Raw genomic sequence first — 20,376 nt, 5'->3', positions numbered from 1 at the left:
GAGAGAAACTTGAAAACATTTCAGACATCCAGAAGGCAAGGAAATTTCAAATGTAACATCACGTGATTCTCATGTGGTTTTCTTCTTTTTGAAAGCAACCCCAAAGTATCTTACAGCAGCTGGCTAGCAATACCAAAACACATTCAAACAAGGCTTCCTGCGACCACAAGTGCTAGCCTTCAAGCCAACCCGGTACTGAAGGAACAATAACTCCAGAACAAAAGGAGAGCCATCAAGTCTCTGGTGATGTTTTACACTTTTAAATAGCCAGATTTAGAAAAGTTCATTAGTCAGATCAGCTGTGTTGATCAGTCCTAGGCCACACAAAATCATCTCAAAACAAGATCTATGCAGTGTATCAATACAGAGAGTCTATATTGACCAAAGACCTCTTTTTATTTTTTCCTTAATGAATGAGGGCCATCTATCATTCTTCTTTTCCCAGGAACTATATCATCATCACTGGCAACAGCATTTAATCATAAACCAAATACGGGAATGGAATACAAAAGGCTTTCCTTCAAGACAAGGATTACAAAAACATATATACATACCAAACATAAAAGACAGAAACAATATTAAGATCAAAAGCAAACACAGGGAGAGAGAGACTATAGTATCATTTGCAGTACTTTGGGTGAAAGATCACAATCCACACTAATAAAAAGAGAAGAGAGTTTGCTGTATACAGAAATGCACTTATTTTACACAGGCTCAGTAAGCTTGTGATGGGATGGCAGCTGTACAAAACTTTGGGAATCAAAGCTGGGTATGTTCATTTACATTACACTCAAAAGTTTCAGAGAAATACAAACATTACAGTTCTTGTAAAAGAAGATATGCTTCCTAAAATAGAGAAAAACAAGTAGTAAAATAGGTGTAGATTACCAAGCCAATGTGAAACTCTTACTCTTTCTCATGTTAGTACAAAATAAACAGTATCTATAGCTTCAGTGAGCCTACTTGGGTGAGTAAGTTTTCACCTATATAAAAAAAAAAATCACAGTCTAGCTCCTAATTAATACTGTTTTCAAATTGCAAGAGCTACATATTAAATTCAGGCCAAGACTGGAAGATTAAAGTCTTGCTTGAGCTGATCTGAAACCAAATTTTTTGTTTTGCAGTTAATCCTATCAGTAGATAATATTTTCCTTAAAAATACCTACCAACTTTCCAGCTAAAAACTGTCCATCTGCCAAGTCAGCCTTCAAATTTTGCACTGACTGTAAACAAAAACTACATAAATCTGCAATGCTGCAAAAACTGAAAAGGACCGGTGAGTGCCACTTAAGCCACTAACATCATTTTACAAAGCTGCTTTTTCAAATGATTGCTTCCTTCAAAGTCAATAGCAAAACTTCTGTCAACTTAAGTGACTGCAAGGCCAGGCCCTGAGAGAATAATCCTTTCCCAGCTGCACATTCTTAGACTGATGTTGAGTTACTGGTTAAAGACTGATGAGGCAAGGAGAAAAGGAGATGCCCCTTTTATCACTAATATTAAATACACCTGACTAAATACACATCCACATGAACATGGAAAGTAGAGGGGCATTTGTTGAAAACACGATGCCGCTTTCTAGGTAGCAAATAGTTCCCATTCCCAACACACTGTTTAAGAGAGACCACTGGCTGAGGAATCTCACAAAAAATAAATCGCTATTTGCATAATTAAAGAAAGGACCTTTTTTAGGACCTTTTTTTTTTTTTTTTAGAATGTTCAAATTATCCCAGATTTCCAAAGATGTAACCAAAAGCAGAGTATATGCTAGAGTGTGGTGGTTTTCTAGTGCATGGGAGAGAACAGAAGGTGTGTGGCTCTGGGCCATTCCAGCAGGCATCAATGAGCAAAGCACAAGACCCACAGCATTGTGACTTCAAACCACCCAAAAGCCAGAATTACTCCAACTCACAGTGCTGTTTAGATCCTATAGCTATCACAAACCAGATCCATTAACAATCGGAAGCAAAGTCAGACTGCTCATCCCAGAGCATTAGAGAAAGAAGCGTGATGACATCAATGCCCATGAGTCATGATGTATCAGTGCCCAGCATTATATCTATTTTATAGCATACATTAGTTTCTTAGCCAAAGCCACATTGCACAAAATACTGTATGGTCTGCAGAAACTTGAAAAACATATTTTGCAAGGAAAATGTTTCAAAAGCCTGAAGCATGTCTTCTTAGAACATCACTGTCAAGTGTGTAAGGATATAACAAATTGATCAAGTTTTCCTAGTATTTGGTAGTAGGAAATGCTCAGCTTCCTAATACTTCAAATTCAGCCTACGATGGCGTTTCTTCATTATGTATTTACATACAACAGTCTGATCAAAAGTTTTAAGGCTCTTATTTCTCAAAAAAATGGTCACAGTAAAGGAGTGATTAAATGGAGTTAACGCAGCTATTGGCAATACAAAGAAGGATGCGCTTGTCATTTGCTATTGTACAATCTGGGGCATTTCACTCCATGCTTTGGCTTTCTTCTTGGCCAGGGATAGCCACGGTGGTTCAGCAGGGCTGCATGGTGTCATTGGCAGGTTAGAGGAGTGTCTTACTTCCTTTTCAACAGCAGGAATCACAGATGCTTCCTCAGCAATAGGTCCAACTTTACCTGCCAACAACAAGATATCCATCACTTATCAGAAGGCTAGAGTTAAAAACTCAGTTTCTGCTAATGATATTTCCTTCTCTCTAAAGCAATTGTTTTACAGCCCAGGATGTTTGTGACTCAAAAATAAGTCAGAAGAATAACTGGGTATTGCTAGCGCTATCTGGTCCAGCTACACCAATAGCGAGGACTAGTTATTGCAATGGAAAAATTGATACTAGGCTGCAGTGAATAATCTGACCATAAAAGAATTTTCTCCTCGGTCCCAAGAGCGCGTGTCTAAGCCCTGATCAATGAAGAAGTTCTTCAAAATTCTTCAAGCATGTGGAGACTATAGCCTCAGGTATTTTTATAATTCATATTCTTGGCTAACTCATTTCTTAATCTTTTCAAACTCTTTATTTCCATGACAGTGCACAGCAAGGAGTTCCACAGGCTTATTCTGCTCTGTGAGCGCAAGAAAATCTAGGAAAAGACTCCTGAGTATGCAGGAAAATGGAAACAAAATATCTGCAGGGCAAGGATCACCCCAGGCTTGCTGTGGGGTTAAAAGTAACTGGTGTATGTTTTTCAACACTGAGAATTCTTATAAGATTTTTTTTCAGTATTCGCTGCCAGCACAAATATTGCTCCAGCAATATTATTAAATACTAGGTAGGGATCAAACCAGTGCTTTATGTTCTTAGACCTGTAAGCCAAGAAGGTGGGATTCTGGTGGGGCTAGCTGTTCCTCTTCATGCAGCCTAACACAAGCCTGTCATCCTCACAAAGGATGGAGGAATACAGATAACACTCCTTGTATGGCTTTAAGTTACTATTTAGAAAAGGCCTCCTCCATCCATCCTGTTTGAACATTTTCAACATTAATGTCTTCAGACCGACAGCCTGGAATGGGCTGAATGCAGCTCTGAACAGATGCAGGTCACACTTTTCGAGACATGGTTCACAAGTCTTTCAATATTGTGCTCCCTCCATCCATTTCAACCCAGGCAGTACTTCATTTCTGTGTGTAAGTCAAACTGAGAAAAGTGAAACTTTTTCTCATACTTGATTGGTCTGTGCATGGCATGTGGCAGGCACGATGAGGCTGCTGTGCTCCAGCACAAGGACAGAGACCACACGGGGACTTAAGCAATGTTAAGTACAAGAAGCTTGATCTTGCTTGCACTGAAATCAATGGAAAATGTCCATCAGCTCCATCAGTCACACTCCTGAGCAAAGCCAAAGAAGTTCCCTATCTCCACTCAGGAGGTCTCTGGTCTTTTAAAAATCCTGGCTCATTGGTCGTTCTTGCAGGAGGCAAGCTATGCTTAGGAATACTGGAGGAAGTATACTATCTATTAAAAACAGGCTGCAGCTCTACATACACTGCAAATTTTTCAGAAGTATCTAAGGCGATGTAGGAATTTAAGTGTTAGCGACATTTTGATTTTGGAAATGAATTTTCACATTTTGGGAGACTTCTTTCTTTGTAATAAGCAAAAGCGAGTCTAAAGCCCTTTGCATGCTCTCAACAGCACAAGGTAAAACAAAACCCAAAACCAGTGGCTCATGCCTATTTGAGGGACAAACCTCACCATGCTTTGGGTGAAGTGGGAGAGAGAAGAGGCAAGCTAACTGTTGGTCAACAGCCAGCTGAACATGAGCCGGCAGTGTGCCCAGGTGGCCAAGAGGGCCAATGGCATCCTGGCTTGTAACAGGAATAGTGTGGCCAGCAGGACCAGGGAGGTGATCGTCCCCCTGTACTCGGCACTGGTGAGGCCGCACCTTGAATCCTGTCTTCGGTGTTGGGCCCCACACTACAAGAAGGACATTGAGGTGCTGGAGCGTGTCCAGAGAAGGGCAACAAAGCTGGTGAAGGGTCTGGAGCACAAGGCTTATGAGGAGCGGCTGAGGGAGCTGGGGTTGTTTAGCCTGGAGAAGAGGAGGCTGAGGGGAGACCTTATCGCTCTCTACAACTACCTGAAAGGAGATTGTAGTGAGGTGGGGGTCGGTCTCGTCTCCCCAGTAACAAGTGATAGGACGAGAGGAAATGGCCTCAAGTTGCACCAGGAGAGGTTTAGAATGGATATTAGAAAAAATTCCTTCACCGAAAGGTTAGTCAGGCACTGGCACAGGCTGCCCAGGGAAGTGGTTGAGTCCCCATCCCTGGAGGTATTTAAAAGATGGGTAGATGTGGTGCTCAGGGACATGGTTTAGTGGTGGACTTGGCAGTGCTGGTTTAACAGTTGGACTCAACGATCTTAAAGGTCTTTTCCAACCTAAACAATTCTAAGATTCTATCATTCTAAGTAATCTTCCCTTGGTTATGACGTGGGCTGCTACGCAGCAGTAACAAAACAGTCACACTCAGTAAAGCAAGGATCTGATTTCTTGGAATTCTCTTCCAACTTAGCTGACCTTGAGCTGTCCTGGCTCTTGCTGTTGTGCGCAGGATGTATGCATTGCACAGAAAACCTCAACCATCCATCAAGAAAACTGCTAGCAGTTAACATAAGCCAAAAAGCATGATCCAAATTAATAACTCCTCTGGATATTAAACCTACATCCTTTCCACCACCAGCAACTTCAACTAGACAAATTGCTGGCTGTGCTAATGGGAACCAAATCAGAGGAGAGGAGAGTTTACATTTGGTATTCCCAATTTCCTACTCATGTGCTGACAGTGCTGAACATTTCCTAACAATAGAGCATGGTTTTCTGAGCAGTAGAGGAGTAGTGTTTTCCTTAAACATCAACACTGGTCAGAGCTCTTTGTGATATTCAAGGAGTGGAAGACTAGAATATGCCTATAAATGCTATCCCTGGAGAGGAGGAAACAGGCATTGGGTGTCAGGAAACTAGGTCAATCCTTGGGAAGAGGTGATGTGGAAAAACTTGTAATTCTGCTGCAAGGACCACAAGTGGTGTAAATTCTAGTAAACGAGTAGCAGAGTACTTTGTGGAGTTCTGAATTTCGACTGAAGCCTGCTGGGCTTCCAAGGTTTAGATGATTCAACACACAGAAATCCAGTCTGTGCCAGCCTTTCAAAGGAAAACCTTCTAATCTGAGCAAAAATCTTGGCCTGTTTACATTTCATCTCTCACTTTGCACCTAAAACCATAAGATAAAGCTGGCCTGTAACAGAATCCTTTTTAAAAACTATTGGATTTTCATCACACACACAGAGGCTGGCAACTGACGTCAGAGCCTCTGTGTTGCTGCGCATCCTCAGCTGGTCTGCTACCTGTAGTAAGGGAGAAAGCCTATTTTGTAGGACCTGTAGATTCAAAAACAAGTAACAGCTCTATAAACAACTACTACAGGGAGCATGCACAGAGGTACCCCCTAATACCTCTAATACAACAATTCTGGATGCTGGTGGATTATAAGGGGAAAGTGGACAGGGGCATGTGCTTTCTCTAGACAGTATCTCTTATTGACAGTGTCAGCAACAGGAACCTGGAACAGAAAAGCCACTGCTCTGATACAGTGGGGCATTTCTTATCTTTTTAGGCAGTGTCTGAAATCAATACCCTTCAGCTAGCACAAGATGCTTTTACAGCTGAAGAAGTGGCTTATCTATATCTAGCTGGAGCATGTCTCTGAGGTTTGGCACCACGCTGACTAAACAGGGAGGGATAAGCTGCAGCCCAGCAGTAGCCTTGGAAGAGGTAGGTGAGTCACGATGTCTGAGTCACGCTCTTACCCTGCGTCTTTCTTATAAAGAATCACAGCTAACAGGGCAGGAGAGGGGCCATCGAGCCTCTGTGTCCACCTGAGGGTGGAACTGACTCTACCTAAATTATTCTTGATGCATGTTTATCTGTTAAACACATCCAGCAATGGAAACTGCACAGACTGTAAGCAACCTATGCTATTCCGCACTTCACCACCCTTACTGTTAGAAAGTATTTCCTAATGTCTAAGCTAAACCTCCCCTGGTGCATTTTAAGCTGATATGGGGCATAAAGACTAGTCTTGTCCTCTGCAGCAAATTAAGTTGTCTTCTCTAGACTAAACAACTCTGCTCCCATCAGTATTTCCTGGCTCACTGGAGGTCTAGAAGACCTGACCTTTTTTGCTGCTCTCTTCTGGACACTCTCCAACTTCAACTACTGTTCTTCAGTACTGACCTTTGCCAGTAATAAATCACCGTATTGTTTACATGCCATTCCATGAACTGGCAGTGAAGATAAAAGTTCCTCACTTGCTTTCTCTGCTGAGTGAGCAATCCAACATGTTGACTTATATGCAAACTACAGTCTGAACAGGCCTTATATAAAGTGGGCTGATTATCAAAAAGGTAGCTATCTATCTCCCCCATTACCTGCCACCTACACCACTTACTGGTGTAAACTGCAGCCACTATGTAAAGATGTAAAGAAAAAGGATACCTGCTGCAGCAGACACACTGGTCTTCATTTGCGTTTTCTTGTCCTGAGAGCTCAAGCTTGAAGGCATATTATTCTTCAGTATGTTCTCATTAGCACGGATCCCTTGCTACAAAAGGAGGAGAGAAGAAAAGAATGCTACTAAGAAACCCGCTAGCCACTGGCACTCATAAAGCTTGCCCTGGCAACATCTCTAAACCTGACTGTGGAAATGCAACAAAGGCCAGACAAGGATGGTTGGAGATATCCTGTGGGAGGGAGGGAGAAGGCAAGAAGGAAGCTGCTACAAATACAGGGTTACTTCACATGCAGGAAAGTTATCCTCTCTCTCTTACGGATGGGGAATTGAAGAACTTGCACAACCTGCACAAGAAACTTGTGCAAGAGTCAGTGGAAAAGCCAAACTTTCAGTACACAGTCTCCAGAGCAGAGCAGTGAATGAGGTCTGTAGGTCACTAACAGTGAGGAAGCCAGTGCAACTCAAAGCAGCTCTTGGGCTACATAAATACATTCTGGGAAACAGGCAAGCTGTGAAAACGTTCAGGTTTGACTAGTGCAAAGGAACATATAGGAGGATCCAGCTCTGAAACTAATCACTGTGACAGTATAGTCACACGTGTTTGCTCACTTGCATCAGTTGTCTGTCTCAATACATTTTAGAGGCCAGTCCTGAAAATCTCTCTTTGAGTAGTGCTCACAACACGCCTCCCATGAAGATGATATTGAACAGTTTGCAAAAGTACTCAGGCAATCTGGTGAAGGATTCACACCCATGCAACATTATTTGGTACTCTACCTCCTCTTGATTCACTTTGGTCAAAGCTTTGTCTTCAGCTTTATGTTCTTTGGCAAGAGGGTGGTCCTGGAAACCCTTTTGTTTTAGTTTTGCCATGGAGATCCAAGCTGGTTCAGAGGAAGCAGTTTCCAAATGTCGAGAGGAGACTTTTTCTATGAAAGAAGCATGTTTGAAGTAAAGAAGGGATTTAGGTCAAGTCAGTCTAAACCTAGTGTTTTGTGTTTTAAATCCTTCAGCATCTGTAATACCCTTTGAACGCTGCGGAGATAAAATTACCTTCCGTGATTATTTTGTCCTTGGCAATAGCTCTTTTTCTGTTTATTCTGGAGTTTTTGACCTGACTCTGCTTCCGTTTAAGTCAATGGCAGAACTCCCACTAAGATCATTGTGAACCGGATTTTGCCTTTGAAACAACATCCTTACATTGCAGATTAAATGAGTATGATAACCATTATTTTTTCATGTCGGCAGTAAAACACTGACTGCCTTTTCACTTTTAAAATACTTTAAATGAAGTGATTGTAGAAAACAATAGAAAAAATAATCACACCTAATGCAACTCCTAGTTAACGTTTGAGCTGCTGCAGTCTGGAAAATTAGCTACAAATCAGCAGCAAGTTTTAAAAAGCCATATTAAAACTCCCAACTATATGCACACATAGGTCGTACCAGAAATGTTTCAGAGGCCCTTAAGCTATTACTCTCTTGTTATTCCTGCTGGAACACACCCTTCATTAAGATAAGCCAAGAATTCTCTTGACTCGCCAAATCATCAAGCCCATTAAATTACAGTGCTGATGAACTCAAAGCTGAATTTGGTCCTCATCAAGAGGATTTTTATCTTTTGTTTGCCACTCTGCCAAGGTTCTTACACGACCACTGTTTTCTGCAATGTTTGGATAAAAATACAGCATAAATACCTGAAAGTTTGTGACCATTTTGCTTCTTTGCCACTTCTTCTGATCTTGTCTTGGGAGGATTTTTGTCTTCTAGGAGATCTGTTTTTTTAACAAACGATTTTGTGCTGACAGGAAGGCCTGGAGGTGGCTTTCCAGTGCCCACCGATTTCTGATCCTCCTTGACTGAAGCAGAAGAAGCAGTGGGAACAGCTGAGGGGATCAGCTTTGGAGACTCAGCATGGCTTTCATTCTGGTATTTTAGTAAAGAAGATGTTCTCCTTAGTCTGATCCCAAATGGGTTTTCAACATTTTGTGCTTCATGGTCAGCCCACTCCATAGAAGAATACAAATGCAAATCACTGTCCTTACAATCTCCATCAAATCTATCCGAGTTGGTTTTTGCTGATTCCTGGATGACTGCATCAAAACGTGTGTGTTCTTTTGTCATTCCTTCAAATAATTCTGGTCTTATAGGGGACGTTGGGGAACTTCTGGTATAGGAATCTTCCTTTGAATTTGAACCCCCTGAGAGAGATCTTTGCCATGCGGGTGCAATGGTAAATCTGACTGGTTTAGCAGAAGCAGTCTTCAGTGGACTTTTCACATTTTCCTCTGAAGATCGACTGTCTTCTACTGTTTTTCTGTGAGAAGCTGTACTGCTTATCTGGTGCTCCTTACTGTCATCATCAGATGAGATATTACTCTTCAAGCCAGCCAAACTTGAAGAGGCAAGACATCCAATGGAAGGTTTTTCAGAAATGTGTGATTTGTTGGCCTGTTGACTGCCTTGGATACCCTTTGAAACACAAACAGTTTCTGCTTTAAAACATACTTCCAATTTACTGGGAGTTAGCATGCAACCTCCTTCCGAGACAGATGCAGCAGTGTCTGGGTTTTTTTCTGCATTGCCTTTGGACGACTGAAATTCCATTATTTCACAAGTTTCTTTGTCATTTCTTGTTACTGAACTGTTTTCAGGCTTCAAAACAGCCACTCTCTTGATGTCAGAAGACGACTCTGAATCGGCTACCGCAACCTGTGAAGTGCTTGGTGCAGTATGAGAGACAGCATGGTTGGAATGATTCGCAATAGTACCCAAGCAGGCTTCTACTTTGCCAATAAACAGTGGATCCCCCTTTCCCTGGTCTTTGATGTTTGGGTCCACAGAATTTACTGAGGACCTTTGTGCAACATCTGCCAATATATCTGTGCCCTCTGTTTCCACACCACTGCTAAATAAATCAGCTGCTAGTATGTCTGGAAACAGAACAGCTTCTCCTTCAGTTTGCTGCAATTTTGGAAGTGCAGATACTTCAGTATTGGTATTTTGCTGATGTAATTTCAATTCATCAACAGACTCATCTGAACAGTACGGCACTTTTGCACTGTGGTGTTCCTCCAGGTTCACTGGAGAAGGCTCAGGTCTCAGAAGGGGTGCAGCTGCTTTATAGCGATGGTCCATGTCTGGAAGGCATGCATCCTCTTGCAGCAAAGCACAAGAGTCTTCTGCCACAAGTGTGGAATCACGAGAGTCATGGGCAGCATCAGTGGGACTTTTTACACCTGGCATCTCCTTAGAATCGCTTCCCTTTGCACAATGTCCCACCTGGGCTGATAATCCTACATCAAACATACAAGAAGAGTGTGCACTTCAAGGTTACAATTCAAGCACCATCTGTATCAGTCATTCATTCCAGATAGTGCAGTCATTTAGCATGAGCTCCCCATGTCTGGCCACCATTGTCTGATAAATAAGGCTGTTAAAAGCACACTTCGAAATAGGCTGTCCAAGTGAGGAGACTAATAAAGTTTTTAGTTTGAACATACCTAATCCTGGGAATGACTGAAAGTTGTTGTTGTCTACTTAAGGTGTACCAAATCAGTTGCTGTTTCTTTTCTGTGCATACCCCTAGTTGCAAGACTACTAGCCAGATTTCCCTAGACATTTCTTCATGTGTATGCCCAGAAAGGCTGTCTAGAATGATCTGGTGGATTTTCTGTGTTTAAGCAGAACATCTCAGCATCAGGTAGCTCTGCCTCCTGCAGCTCCAGCAGGGCTGCTGAACATCTGGATAGCTTAGATGTGTCTGTACACACAGTAACTGATGTGTGACAGCATCAGGTCCCGAGTCTGCCCTGACAACAAAGTGCCAACACTCCCACTACACTGTAGCATTACCATCAGCCAGTGCACTTGTAATGCAATACTAAAGAGAAAAGTCTTTGGTGCCATTTTGGAGAAATTTAATTTGTTTTTACAATTTACAATTACAATTGTATTACCACTGGCAATTAGCTATTATTGAAATTATAAGGGAGGAGGTGGCAAAGGAAGATCTAGTAAACACAAGCCAATTGAAGTCACCTTACACACATAACAGATATAATGCTGAGATTAAGGTTTTTCTGAGTTTCAAGGAACTCGGATCCCCAGTGAATGAGATCTAGCCAACTGTGTAGCACAGGTACTTCTGAACATGGTACTTTCACTTCATGTATTTTTTTAATGCTGCCCTCAAAGTTCACCATTTCAGCACCACTGTGTTGAGCGGAGTACATGACTTTTTCCATCATAATACTTTAGCAGCCAGGATTGGTTTTATGATATAAAACCAAAAAATGCCTAGTTTGAAAGGACTTACAATTCAAATAGGTCCTGTCAGCCTTATGCAGAAGAGTTCAAGCACCCGAAGTAGCAATACGTAAGTCTGCATTACCTTCACAATTACTTTTATGCTGGTCACTCTCAAGTAATTCTGTTGAATTTTCCTTCTTTTCTGGAGTTGCAGGAAGACATGCTTCATTTTCCAGCTGCTCCACCTAATGAGGTGCAGTAAGATCTTTTAATTAAAGAATAATGCACAAAAATTCTATTTTATACACATGCATGTTTATGAATACTCAAAACATAGACACAAAACCCCCATCCTGTAATTTACCAACACTGTGGGTAATGTACTATTCCAATTAAGAACCTACAAATCATTCATGTTTAAAATGCCAAAGGCATCCCATTCATCTCTCTTGAACCTGAAACATTCCGGGATTGACATATTCTGAGTGAACACGTATGTTTTTAAGACATCACCAAAGCTACTTGGTGGCATAGAACAGACCAAGCCAGAGAGATTATCATCACTTCTGGTATCTCTGACTGACACTCCACAATTAGCTTTTCTCCTTCAGCACTGTCGTTGTACCAGCTGCGGCACAAAGAATATCCAGCAAAGATGCTGTAGGGCCCAAGTTGCCAAGAAAACCTCATCCTGTATTGCACTCATCCTGAATTTCTCCCCCTTCCCTTTCTCACGGCAGGGCACTTCTAACTCCAGGACAGATTTTCATGCATGATTCTCTGATGGAGAGGGGAACACGCAGCACAGAAGCATTATTCCTTATTTCTGCCGCACTCTGGCTCAACAGCCTTTTCTATCTGGTGAACTTCATCTTCACAATGTGTTTCCTAGAAGCCAGGATGAGAAGCATCTCATCCTAATTTCCCACATGCAGAGCCACGTTCCTTCCTGAAGTCCTTCAGTCTTTCCTTTGACATACAAAGAATTAAGTTAAAGTTAATGTGAAATTGTAGAAATAGACTTAGGCTTCTTTAAAACTGAAAACTAGCTTTTCAAACAAGAGGAATGTTTTTACAAATGAAGTGTAACCCGCAACTTTTTTGGCTAAATAGTGAAAAACTAAAGTTGCACTTTTCTTTGGCTCCCAAGATATTGAAGTTTTCTGACTATTTTTTGTTGGGTTGGTTGGTGGAAAATAGGTGGTTTCCCCTCTTCCAATGGAAGAACAAAAAAAGTAAAGGAATGTGGATAGGAAAGAAAAAAATGGAAAAAAATATTTAAAATAATAATTTAAAATTCATATCCATTTCCTTCTGCGCAGTGATTCCTTTCCAGAAAACACTTACCTGAGGGGTTTGCTGATTCTTGTTGGTAAAGCCTTTCTGTTTCCGGGGGTTTATGGCAATCCTGTGCCTGGCTGCTGAGGTGTCCAGGCAGCCGAGGGGACTGGCAGGGATGGTGAAGTCAACGGGAAGGAAGCTGCTGCCTCGTGAGCCAGGGGCCCCCAGAGCAGCAGAGGATGAAGGACTGGTGGGCCTGGAGGAAGCTCCAGAAGGTATCTGTACAACACAAACACGTCACTGTACATCTTGCTTGGCTTCCCCACATCTCTGAAACAATTCCTTTGCTAGCTCGTTCCATTTCAGAAGCCTGAAATGGCTGTATTTTTGCACATAAATCCTGACTTTAGAATGTGTGCCTAATGTCATCTCTGCATAGAGATTACTCAATTCTGTGTGTTCAGCTGTATGTTACACAAAAGTGAGAAATACCTGTCTCTCCCTCTCCCACAGTAAGAGCCTCTGCTGTCCCCTTCCCAGTTCTTATTTGAAAAACCATTTGCAATATATGTATGCACCAGCAGGAGACACTGGTGCAGTTTTTATAGCTGCCTTTTCATCCCAAGAATGTGACACATTGCAGGAATACATTATTAAAAAGCCATGAAAGTAGCATGGATACTTGCTCCTTGTTATCTCTATTTCTAAGAAAGTTACCATAGCCACTTTGCTCTTTTAATATCCACTCTCCCCGAAAAACCAAATGCTTCTCTCCAACAAGTATCCCAGAACCATCTTCCAGACAGTGATGTGGATCTCACCCTCACAGTAATGCTGCTCTGGGGAACTAAACAGCAGTAACCTTAGATTATGATATCAAAAAAAAGGGTTTACAGAAGTGTTTGTAGAGAAACCCCCAAACATGCAGTTTGACTGGTTTTGTTACCGTTTTGAAATGTAGACCAGCCTTTCTGGAACTTTTGCAAAATTTCATAGACATGCCAAACAAACTTCATTCAGTATAATGTACCTGCTATTTTGGCTTTGGCCATAAAGCTAGGTGAAACACTAACTGTGTTTGGCATTCAGATTTTAGTTTTGTTTAAGCTTATTATATAACACAGCATTTAAAACATGTATGCTGATGAAGTTTTAAAGGTAATGAGAGCATCTTCCCATCTGATCCTACAAAAATTGTCTAGGTACATTGCTTTGTGTTTAAGGTAGCTAAAATTAATTTCCTTATTCTCCATTAATTTTTTTTTAGTTCCTAGATCTGAAATAAACCACAACAGAATGTATTATGACAGATACAGACTCTTCTCATGAAAAATTTACACATTGTGAAAGAGAGGAAGAACAACACAGCTAGTAAATAAGCGAATTGTTGCTATAAGTCTACAAGAGTAATGATAAACCTGTTAAGGATCACTAGAACTTACAAAAATAGTACTCATTTCTACATACAAGTTCAATTGCCTTTCAATTATAAAATTACAGTTGTGCTTATTTAATATAAAAACAACTGAAGCTAGCATCTGAGCTACTGCTGTACATAAATGGCAAATTCCCTACTCTACTGAGGATTCAGGATATGTTTTTCTCTGAGCGCTGACTGACAGTTGGTATCTTCTCTCAAAGACAGGGGAGCAGACACAGGATTTCCACACCAGTGTTTAAGCGTAAGATAAATTTGGTGTTTGTTGGTTATTGCACAGTTACAGGGGCCTGCACAAGGAAAATGCTGCAGCTAGAAGGCCAATTTCCTAAAGAGTGTTTGTGCCAAAGCACTGTCCTCAGCCCCACAAGCTGAGACCCTGTTTTGCTTTTAATCAGTCCGGGGTGAAGATGCCAACAAGGAAGCTAGGTTTCCGTAAAGGCTATCTGGCAAAGGCAGGGTAACGCTGGTTAATGTCTCTGTGAAGTCACTTGCTGCTCACTCTGAGCGATAGCCTCACATTTAGCTTTAGTCAGAAAGTGGGTATTTATAGATGTAGAAAGCGCTGAGAAGTTACATGGGTGACACATGAGGGTTTCACACAGAGGTGACAGCAGCATGAAGCTCTTGGAAAATCCAGTGAAGCAGCACAGGGCAAAGAAATGAAGTAACTATCATCTGCAGCAAGATCGATACAATAGTAAAATGTAAACCACTATGCTGTGCGTAACTTCAGACTGCTTAGGATCAAATCCTCTTCTTCCTTACTAAATATACAGTTGTTAAATGGTATAACTGGTGTAGATTTCTTGGTGCTTTTCACAATTTTCCTCATCTTTCGGATAAGATTATTCAGTTTAACAACTTGTGTTCTGCTAGCTCAAATCCTGGTATTACATAAATAGTTTCAAAAGCTACTGAAAAAATTATGATTATTTAGGAAATGTTCTTTTATTTTAGATAATCATATTGGCAAGATTTCTGCTAAGCCAAACTGCTGACTAAGAAAAATATTTGGGTAAAGGAACATACACAGTACTGTAGAAAATCTAGCCAGCTTCCTAGTGAGTTGAGGAGAAAAAGGAAGAGCCTTTAAGCGGGGAATTCTGTGCAATATAGACGAGAGAAAAAAATTTCTCCTGTCTCTGTCTGTCTTTCTCACAGGAGATGAGGTTGTAAGACTGAAAGAGCTCAAAGACTTCAGAACTGGATAGAAAAGGGCTTCTTGCATTGTAAGGAAAAAACAGTATGCAGGCTTACAAAATGGAGCATTTTAGTCAAAACAGAAAACAGGAGATGAGTTAATAAAATGTACATTGAAGTAATGATAAAATATATACAAGAAGTTATTAAACATAGTGATAATCCAAGTTACCGAGATCACTTGGGCCTCTAGAGTTGTGTGACTAGTCAACTACTACGAGGGGGAGACATTGCTTTATCTTTCTATCCCTAAAGCAAAAGATCTAGGAATGACTGAGCAGGAGAGTGTCTGATCTCAACCACGGACAGGAAAGTTGAGCTGATCTTGCCCAAAGGTTGCTCTCTCCCTTTGAGAAGGCTGGCCAAAGAGAGAGCGAAAGGCAAAGCTTCCTTAGCAGCGGGGCTGGCACTAACTGTTTGACCCTCAAGATGTTGCCCTGGCTGCTTAAGGCCCTCTTCATCAGGAACGAATCTTCTAGGTACCCTGTTACCTCCCCTTTACTTGTGGTCTATTCTCAGTTTCACAAAGGGTTAGACTGTGTTCTCTCTGGTGAGCTTCTCTAACAGGGATTCTGCATGGAGGACTGCAAAGCTTGGGCTAAAATGGCCCGTACCTGTTCTGGAGCCATAAGTATTCCCCTTCTCAGCTAAATGGCAGATTACCCCTCACTCCAAGAAGGACATCAAGGTGCTGGAGCATGTCCAAAGAAGGGCAATGAAGCTGGTGAAGGGTCTGGAGCACAAGTCTGGTGAGGAGCGGCTGAGGGAGCTGGGGTTGTTTAGTCTGGAGAAGAGGAGGCTGAGGGGAGACCTTATTGCTCTCTACAACTACCTGAAAGGAGGCTGTAGTGAGGTGGGGGTCGGTCTCTTCTCCCAAGTAACAAGCGATAGGACGAGAGGAAACGGCCTCAAGCTGCGCCAGGGGAGGTTTACATTGGATATTAGGAAAAACTTCTTCACTGAAAGGGTAGTCAGGCACTGGAACAGGATGCCCAGGGAAGTAGCTGAGTCTCCATCCCTGGAGGTATTTAAAAGAAGGGCAGACGTGGTGCTCGAGGACATGGTTTAGTGGTGGACTTGGCAGTGCTAGGTTAACGGTTGGACTCGATGATCTTAAGGGTCTTTTCCAACCTTAATGATTCTATGGTTCTATGATTACATTGCTTATACAATTGCAAGGGCTATCCCACGAATCAAATCAGCCCTGTGGGAGTGGTGGCTGCCTTTGTCACTGGCATTTGAAGACCCCATTGGCATCACTGTGGTCTGACTGGTCTTTCAGACGTTATATTAATGCTGGAGAAAGGCAATATAAGCAAACCTTGCAGGTCTGCCTTGAAAGCATGAGATGGGCAGGAACTCAACTCGGCTTCAAGCAGCAGGGACAGTCAAGGTGAAGGTCCCCTAGGCTCCTCTCCAAAAATATGACCTCTGTAAATTGTTCAGAGCTGGTCAAGGAACAGACTGTGTTGGTCTGACAGCAGAACCTGCTGTTGCTGATGGTCACTTATGATCCAAAGAAAACTGCAAATGAACACAGACCTTTTCCTGTGGAATACCTGGCATCAGAAAGGGCTGATCCTGCAATTATTTCCTGTGATAAGAGAGATGCAGGGCACTGCTCACAAGCCACTGCTGATGGGCAGGTGTTATTAAGCTATTACTGCTGTTGTGTGTTGGGACTCTGGGACATGGAAGTAGAATTGAAGTGCTTTGCCTTGTCCAATTTTCTGTTGTGTAACTTTACAGATTCATACTGTGTCACAGAGCTGACTATGCTGTTCACACAAACCACTTAGCAGTAGATTTCTGCCTCTCTCTATTTGGTTCTTATTCAAAACTCTGTAAGAGGTACATTTTCAGTATCATTTGCATCACTCTGGACTGTTCACAAATTGTTTGCTACGATACATTGTACCCAGAATAGATTAAAAAAAAAGATTAAAAAAAAGAGATTATTTTACTGGCTCCATACAGGCACCACACATGCTGTCTCAGGAAAATTTATTAGGAGGAAAAGTAGCTATTTACCTGTTCATCTTCACTGTCTGTCCCACCTAAACTCAAAGAGCTATGACGCTGGACAGGGTTGGAAGACTGTGGGATAAAATAAGGAAAAGGGTAAGTCAAGGGAAGTATCACATTGAATTATCTGGGACTGGACATCCAGTGCTAATTATGAGAAAACACAAGAGGAAAGATAAAGGAAGGGTCACTGAGTCCCTGCCTCATGAAGTAGGTTTCATTTGTTCATTGGGGATCAAACATAAGGTAGGGGAGCTTTCTCCTGCTATGAGATATGCCATGAAGGTTGACCACATGAGGCAATACATTTTATAAAGTTATTTTGGCTTCTTGTTTTAAGATCTTCAAATTTACAAATGCTCACATGCTCACTCAAGTCCAAAATCATGCATCTGCTGTGAGAAGGCAATTCCTAAGAAAGAAGATAACCCAAACCCCCTCCGAGTCCCATCAGGACCTGTTCTCAGACTCAGGATTGTCACTTTCCCGTCAATTCAACTAATATTGCCCTGGTTTTGAACTATTTCATTCCAAAACCAGTAATTATTTAAGAATCTCTTGCAGTCCTCATTATTTTTGTTTTCCTCACTAGCTTTGAAACACCCCAAAACTCTTCCCCTTTCACAAGTGCAGGAAACTGCCAATCTCTCCAGCTCTTTGAAGCTGGAAGACATGGGAAGTTTGTTTGTGCAGTGTGAGTACATCCGCTTGTTCTCGGACTGGAAGTGGAACAGTCACAGTAACACAACACTCACCCGTGAATAATTCGCTTTTCATGCTCTCTGCCATACAGACCTGCCAGGAGAGACTGCCTTGCCCAAAGGCACGGAGAGTTGTCCTATCAACTGAATTTCTCTCCTCTTTCCCTAATGATACAGGTCACAACTGCCCCAGCACTGGTCTACATAAAAGCATAGAAAATTGTACTCAAAAGGGGTATCTGTAAGGCCATGTCCTAGGTATCCCTCACAGTGACAAGTCCACAATCTACCTAGGTAATTTGTTCTAGTTCTGATTGATCTGTACCATCAGATTCTACCACAAGCAAGCAAAAAGGTCCTCCCCTTCTCCAAGCAGATTTTATCTTTTCTGTACAGGTGGTCACTAAAGTGACGTAACAATTTTACCTTGCTTGGTGAATCTGTCAGAACTTCATGAAGGGTTGAAATTTCAGGAGGGCTTCTAGGTAAACCATCATCTTCAGAAACAGCACCTGCATCTTCCAGTTTCTTTCCAGTTATAACAAGAGGAGGCGATCCAAGTCTGATGTTCTGCTGCAACTGAAGCTGCAGTTGAAAAGAAATTTAGAATATAGACTTTCAATGGCATTATTTATAGGGGAAATTTTGGACACTTTTATCCCAGTTGCTCCCATTAGGCATGCAGAATCTCTTAGTTAACAGAAATACTCGAAGAAACAGACGATTTACAGAAAATAGCCATTAATAAAATTTTATTTAGTCACATTCATCAAGGACTCATCATTAGAACTGGCTTCGGTACAAAATTAAAATCAGCTTTGTTCAGTAAGTTACCAAAGACAGAAATTTCACCATTCCAGAAAATTTACAGCAGTTTAACTCACTAGAAATTTAAAACTTTAAAAATTCTAGATTTAAGTAATCTTTAAATAATTACATGTATCCGGATGTCCCAAATAGTCACACAAAATATTGTCAGTCAGCAGTTCCCAACCCCAAGTTTATGTGGTCAGCTTTCCTTCACAAAGCCCTTCCAAATATTGGGAGTTTGTTACCACCCTCTCCCGCACAAGTAGCTGAGTCCCACTTTTTATACAAAGACAATTTAATTCAATTTCTGGTCCACCCTAATGAATTGCTTGTTAATTTTCCCCAGCATCACATCCTGGTCCTGTCTACAGCAAGAAAGATAACAGCAGTCAGGAACAACTTTGTTTGTAAAGGAGTATGGGGATTCTTTTCCAAGTTTGCACAAAAGAATGCTCTGGTAGGCCCTGACCCTAGAAAAATAAAACAAAGTCTGCAACCTCACAAGCAGCCAGATGTTCCCTCAAACTAAAAAAGCTCAGATCTCAGGAAACACCATTACTAAAATTCTGGGCTTAAGTCTGTCAGCTATGTCAAAGCTGGAATAGAAACAAGGTCTGAACAGAAACTTTGTCCTTCAACTAAAAACGTCTCAACTGAGTATTCCCAAGATAAATATGCAGACCTGTTTTTTCTGTTTCTTTGCTTATTAAACCAGATTGGGAAATTCTAGGCCTAATTCTGTGCTCTTCTGCAAGCTGTGCATTCATTTATATCTCTGTAAAGTAGATCCAAATAGCTGCCATTCTTATTCAGCAAGATTCACTTGGAATGTAATTCCTATAGATCTAACAGCCACACAGGACAGCGCAATGTCACCCTTGAATTCACCAGTCCCCCAGTTCAAACAGCTTTCTTGCCCTTTTACCCACAACAATCAAAGAAGTATCGCCAATACGATTTGCAAAAGCAGGACTGATGACAAACTGCACAAAGATTGCAATACATGGGCAAAACAAGACATACAACATACCTGTGCACTTCATGGGAAGGAAAACACAGAAAGTCAATTTTGCTTTTGCCTCTTTTCACAACTTCCCGTCTTTGATTTATTAAATTTATTACATGCAGACAGCAAAGTGTTGTGGGGGAAACTCTGAATTTACAGTCTGTCTTCTACTGGTAGAAGTTAATTTACATTGCTAAGAAAATAACAGCTTTTATTAGTGCTTGGCTTTTATTCTGCTAAGAGTCAAGCTCACAGAAAAAGGCTGTCTTTTATGGCTATAAAAATGGTGCTGGCAGTATTACATTACCATGCAGGATGATGGATGGATGAAGAGAGGGCACAGTGGACTGGAGATAGCACGAAAAGAGCTTTTTTTCCCCAACAAAGTTCTGTCATGTGTAAACATGATTTCTCCTGCTACTCCTATTCTTATACAAAAGATACCCTGAATTGAAGCTTAGTCTATTTTGCAGTCTTTTGGAGGAACAAGTCCCTTTGTGCATCTTTTATTACTTAAGATGTGATGCAATTGTGTTTTGCAACATGAAGCTCACACTGAGCAAAGGAAGAATTTCAATGGCCTTTGGCTGCCTTATCAACAGTTTGTTTTCAGTCTCTGGAAAAATCTTAAACGTTTATCTCAGTGCTCTGAGCTGG

The 20,376-nt window shown here is 41.4% G+C and overlaps 1 protein-coding gene across 4 annotated transcripts in view; it reads right to left on the bottom strand.

The window, feature by feature from the left end:
* Positions 1-377: 377 nt before the first annotated feature.
* Positions 378-20,376, bottom strand: part of KIAA1210 (KIAA1210 ortholog) — a 46,266-nt gene continuing 26,267 nt past the window's right edge. For all 4 annotated transcript variants that reach the window (XM_087748628.1, XM_087748632.1, XM_087748629.1 and 1 more), the window contains 8 exons: positions 18,330-18,488; positions 17,209-17,274; positions 12,603-12,815; positions 11,398-11,500; positions 8,702-10,300; positions 7,782-7,933; positions 6,989-7,094; positions 378-2,614 (listed from right to left, as the gene is read on the bottom strand). In XM_087748628.1, the coding sequence (XP_087604754.1) occupies positions 2,442-2,614; positions 6,989-7,094; positions 7,782-7,933; positions 8,702-10,300; positions 11,398-11,500; positions 12,603-12,815; positions 17,209-17,274; positions 18,330-18,488 (2,571 nt within the window). In that variant the 3' untranslated portion in view covers positions 378-2,441. The remainder of the gene's footprint in view (positions 2,615-6,988; positions 7,095-7,781; positions 7,934-8,701; positions 10,301-11,397; positions 11,501-12,602; positions 12,816-17,208; positions 17,275-18,329; positions 18,489-20,376) is intronic.

This window comes from Nipponia nippon, unplaced genomic scaffold (genome assembly GCF_047370975.1).
Source record: "Nipponia nippon isolate SJK-2023a ecotype South Korea unplaced genomic scaffold, ASM4737097v1 scaffold_12, whole genome shotgun sequence".
Lineage (NCBI taxonomy): Eukaryota > Metazoa > Chordata > Aves > Pelecaniformes > Threskiornithidae > Nipponia > Nipponia nippon.
This window is presented reverse-complemented; position numbering and strand designations above follow the sequence as displayed.